Source organism: Dendroctonus ponderosae, unplaced genomic scaffold (assembly GCF_020466585.1).
Source record: "Dendroctonus ponderosae isolate FM_Combo_2020 unplaced genomic scaffold, Dpon_F_20191213v2 Dpon_F_20191213_6, whole genome shotgun sequence".
In the NCBI taxonomy this organism is placed as follows: domain Eukaryota; kingdom Metazoa; phylum Arthropoda; class Insecta; order Coleoptera; family Curculionidae; genus Dendroctonus; species Dendroctonus ponderosae.
The window spans coordinates 3,693,574-3,696,393 of NW_026018814.1; the positions used below are offsets into that span (position 1 = coordinate 3,693,574).

The window sequence follows — 2,820 nt, forward strand, 5'->3', positions numbered from 1 at the left end:
ATTTTCGCTTAACCGTCGATGCTCTCTGGTGGTGTCAATAACAGATTCGTTCTGTAATGACGCCACTGCTAAAAGAGTCTCCAAATTCCATGCAGCGTTTATAGATTCTACATCAGGCTGAGCTTCGGCTGGTGCATTTTCTTCGATGGGAATGTTTTCTTCTTTCGGCAATTCTGGGTCGGAAAATTGCTCAACTTCAGTAGCGATCTTAATTAAATTGGCGTCTTCATCTAATGCTGGCAAATCATGTACGGGTTTATCGCTAGTTGGCCCATTGCACTCAGAATTAGATGATTCTTGACTCAAACAAACTACTTTTTCCTAGTCCGGTTCCACAGTTTTCCTTCTGAGCATTATTTCGGGTTTAGCTTTCGCTGATTCAAGCAGATTTTGCGCATTTTTCTGCATAGTTACATTTTCATGTTCCACTGGCCTAGTGATGTCTTCGATTTTATCACTCACAGTTTTATCAGCAACCGGCAATTCTTCAGTGTTCACAATAGTCGCTTCGTCCTTGTCTGATGGGAGTTCTGCAGCATGTTCGTCCTGTGATTCCGAAAATGCTATACTTTCCGACTTTACCACTCCTTCACTTTCGCCGCTGTTAATGTATCTTCCACTACTGCAGGAATGTCCACGATTTCAGTGTTTTCCAAATCATCAGTCACTTCCTCGATGTTCTTTAGTTTGCCTCAACGGTTGTTTTCAGGTCTTCAAATTTCTTAGCGTTGTCGTTCATTTTAAATCTTATTTCTTTCATCACCTTCTTACGCTCGGTAACTACGATCTTCACCATTTTATCCAGCATCTTTTTGTGGTGGTCTTCCATTTTGTCAATTTTTTCGTCCATTTTCCTACTGTTGTCGCTCATTTCGTTCATCATTTTCCTACTGTTGTGTTCCATTTTGTCCATTTATTCGTCTATTTTCCTACTGTTGTCTTCCATTTTGTCGCTCATCTGCATGAGCAGTGCAATCAAACTGGGGTTCTCCATTGCGGGGTCTTCCTTCTTTGATTTACTTCTTGTTTCCATCAAAATTCAACTTGGACTCTGGTAAATCCCACTTCTGACACCAAATGTACCGTGGATGGCCGAGTATCAAACTCTTTCTTCAGCTTCCAACTTTTATTCAACTCGGTATCACTTTAAATACGGAACAGGAACAAACTAACTTCAAAATTACCGTCAACTTCACAAACAATAACAATAACCGACGGAAAACTCGCTCTTCCGACTCACGGGGTGCAACCTCTTCTGCACCCGGTCGCTCCTGTCACTTCACTCCCCCTGTCTGGTTCTCGAAATCTCCAGAACAGTCAGTGTCATATTTGACACTGGTGAACTTGTCAGTGTCATATTTGACAGTAAGTGGGGCGCAAATGGGGCTCCCATTTACTGAAATACCATCAATTTCGATCCCCCATTCCAAACGTGAGTACCCCAGGCCATTTCCGTTACAATATTTTAATATGAAAAATTGATTTGTTCGACAGCACTGTCTATTGCACATCAGTTAAAGCTTAGGGGGGCGGGTTATTCTGACAGCCCCCAATGAGCGTTAAGTTAAGTATTATCAAGTCCTATATGTACATTAAAATTCGACTGACTGGACCACTTGTACAGTCCTTTTGGGCAAGCTAAGAGGGTGGGAGCATTGGCAGTGCACATGTAAGGCTGCTTGAGTCGGAAATATTGGTTTTTGAATTGCCGCCATCCTCGGTGGGATGATGTCATTCGTCCAGCTCATCCATGCGACACCTGACGGCCATCTCCACCACCTCCAAGCTGGGGTAGTCCAGCTCCTTGACCAAGCAAAGTACGGCTGACAGGATGTTGGAGTTCTAGAAATGGGCGGCATTGAGCACACAAAGCATCTACTGCCAAGCGAACTTACTCGGGTGACTGGGCGTCGCGTAAAGGGCGGCCGATGAACTGCCGCAGAGCACGAATAGCGCTTGTCCAGGCCGTGCGTGGACGACACTTCGCTGCTCTCTTTGTATTGTTGCGTTTGGATGTAGCGATCGCCGTTTGTGTATTCCTGCACAGGACAGGGCGATTAGTCTTATATCACCCGCCTCTATGAATCTCCATCACATGCTGGGCTTAGGCTGAGATTCACTCACCTTTATGCAGCTAGCTGATTGGCTAGTGACAATTTTCGCCTCTCGATACGTGTTTTGACTGTCGCATGATTTCGGCTCCTCAAATGAGTTAGTAGCTGAAGAGGATGTCTGTTACAAGGATGAATAATGAGGCTTAATTGACTGAGTTAGGGGGGCGCCAGTATTTCGTAAATCGGTTTCAACATGAAAATCCACTTTCCACGATTACTCGGCAATTTCCGGAATGGCACAATAAATAATGGATTTTATGACTTGCAGACCTATTCACTGTTTCGTCGGTTTCGGTTAATCGAACCCAATACTCGGATTATGCAAGCAAACACTTACGTCATAGTACTGAGTGGCTGGCTGTCTCGGAGCTTCGCGGTCGAAGCTGTTTCTGCGTCGCTCGACGCACTGTTCATCCGGACTGTAGCTTCTGCGCTGCTCCGGTCGGCGCTGCGGACTTTGCTGCAAACGGACAGGATGATTAGCATGGTCAACTTAGGCCCCGATTGGGTGCATGGTTCTACCAGAGATTAGTAGAGAGATCGCCGATGAGTATAGGCGAAGCGGTCCAGCGATATGCAGCCGCAAGCTAGCGTCATCATGCGGTTTTCTCCCGAAACAAACACACAAGTTAGAAGTAGTGTAGGGGAGGTAAGTAGTGGGGCCGTGCGCCTAAGCAGCAAACGCCAGCCGATTTGCGCTGGTTTC

General features: G+C 45.7%; 2 protein-coding genes and 1 long non-coding RNA gene across 6 annotated transcripts in view; 1 reads left to right on the forward strand and 2 right to left on the reverse strand.

Moving 5' to 3' along the window:
• LOC109534156 (dimethyladenosine transferase 1, mitochondrial) overlaps positions 1-2,820 on the forward strand; it is a 179,795-nt gene that overhangs the window by 172,615 nt on the left and 4,360 nt on the right. The gene's annotated exons all lie outside the window — the stretch shown is intronic.
• Positions 1-2,820, reverse strand: part of LOC125504894 — a 60,061-nt gene that overhangs the window by 1,683 nt on the left and 55,558 nt on the right. The window lies entirely within an intron of this gene.
• The window catches only part of LOC109534746 (cilia- and flagella-associated protein 410-like), a 10,285-nt gene continuing 8,947 nt past the window's right edge, over positions 1,483-2,820 (reverse strand). For 2 of the 4 annotated variants that reach the window (XM_048667554.1, XM_048667552.1), the window contains 4 exons: positions 2,452-2,574; positions 2,125-2,232; positions 1,896-2,039; positions 1,483-1,842 (listed from right to left, as the gene is read on the reverse strand). In XM_048667554.1, the coding sequence (XP_048523511.1) occupies positions 1,732-1,842; positions 1,896-2,039; positions 2,125-2,232; positions 2,452-2,574 (486 nt within the window). In that variant the 3' untranslated portion in view covers positions 1,483-1,731. The remainder of the gene's footprint in view (positions 1,843-1,895; positions 2,040-2,124; positions 2,233-2,451; positions 2,575-2,820) is intronic. The other 2 variants (XM_048667556.1, XM_048667555.1) reach the window with 1 other exon arrangement.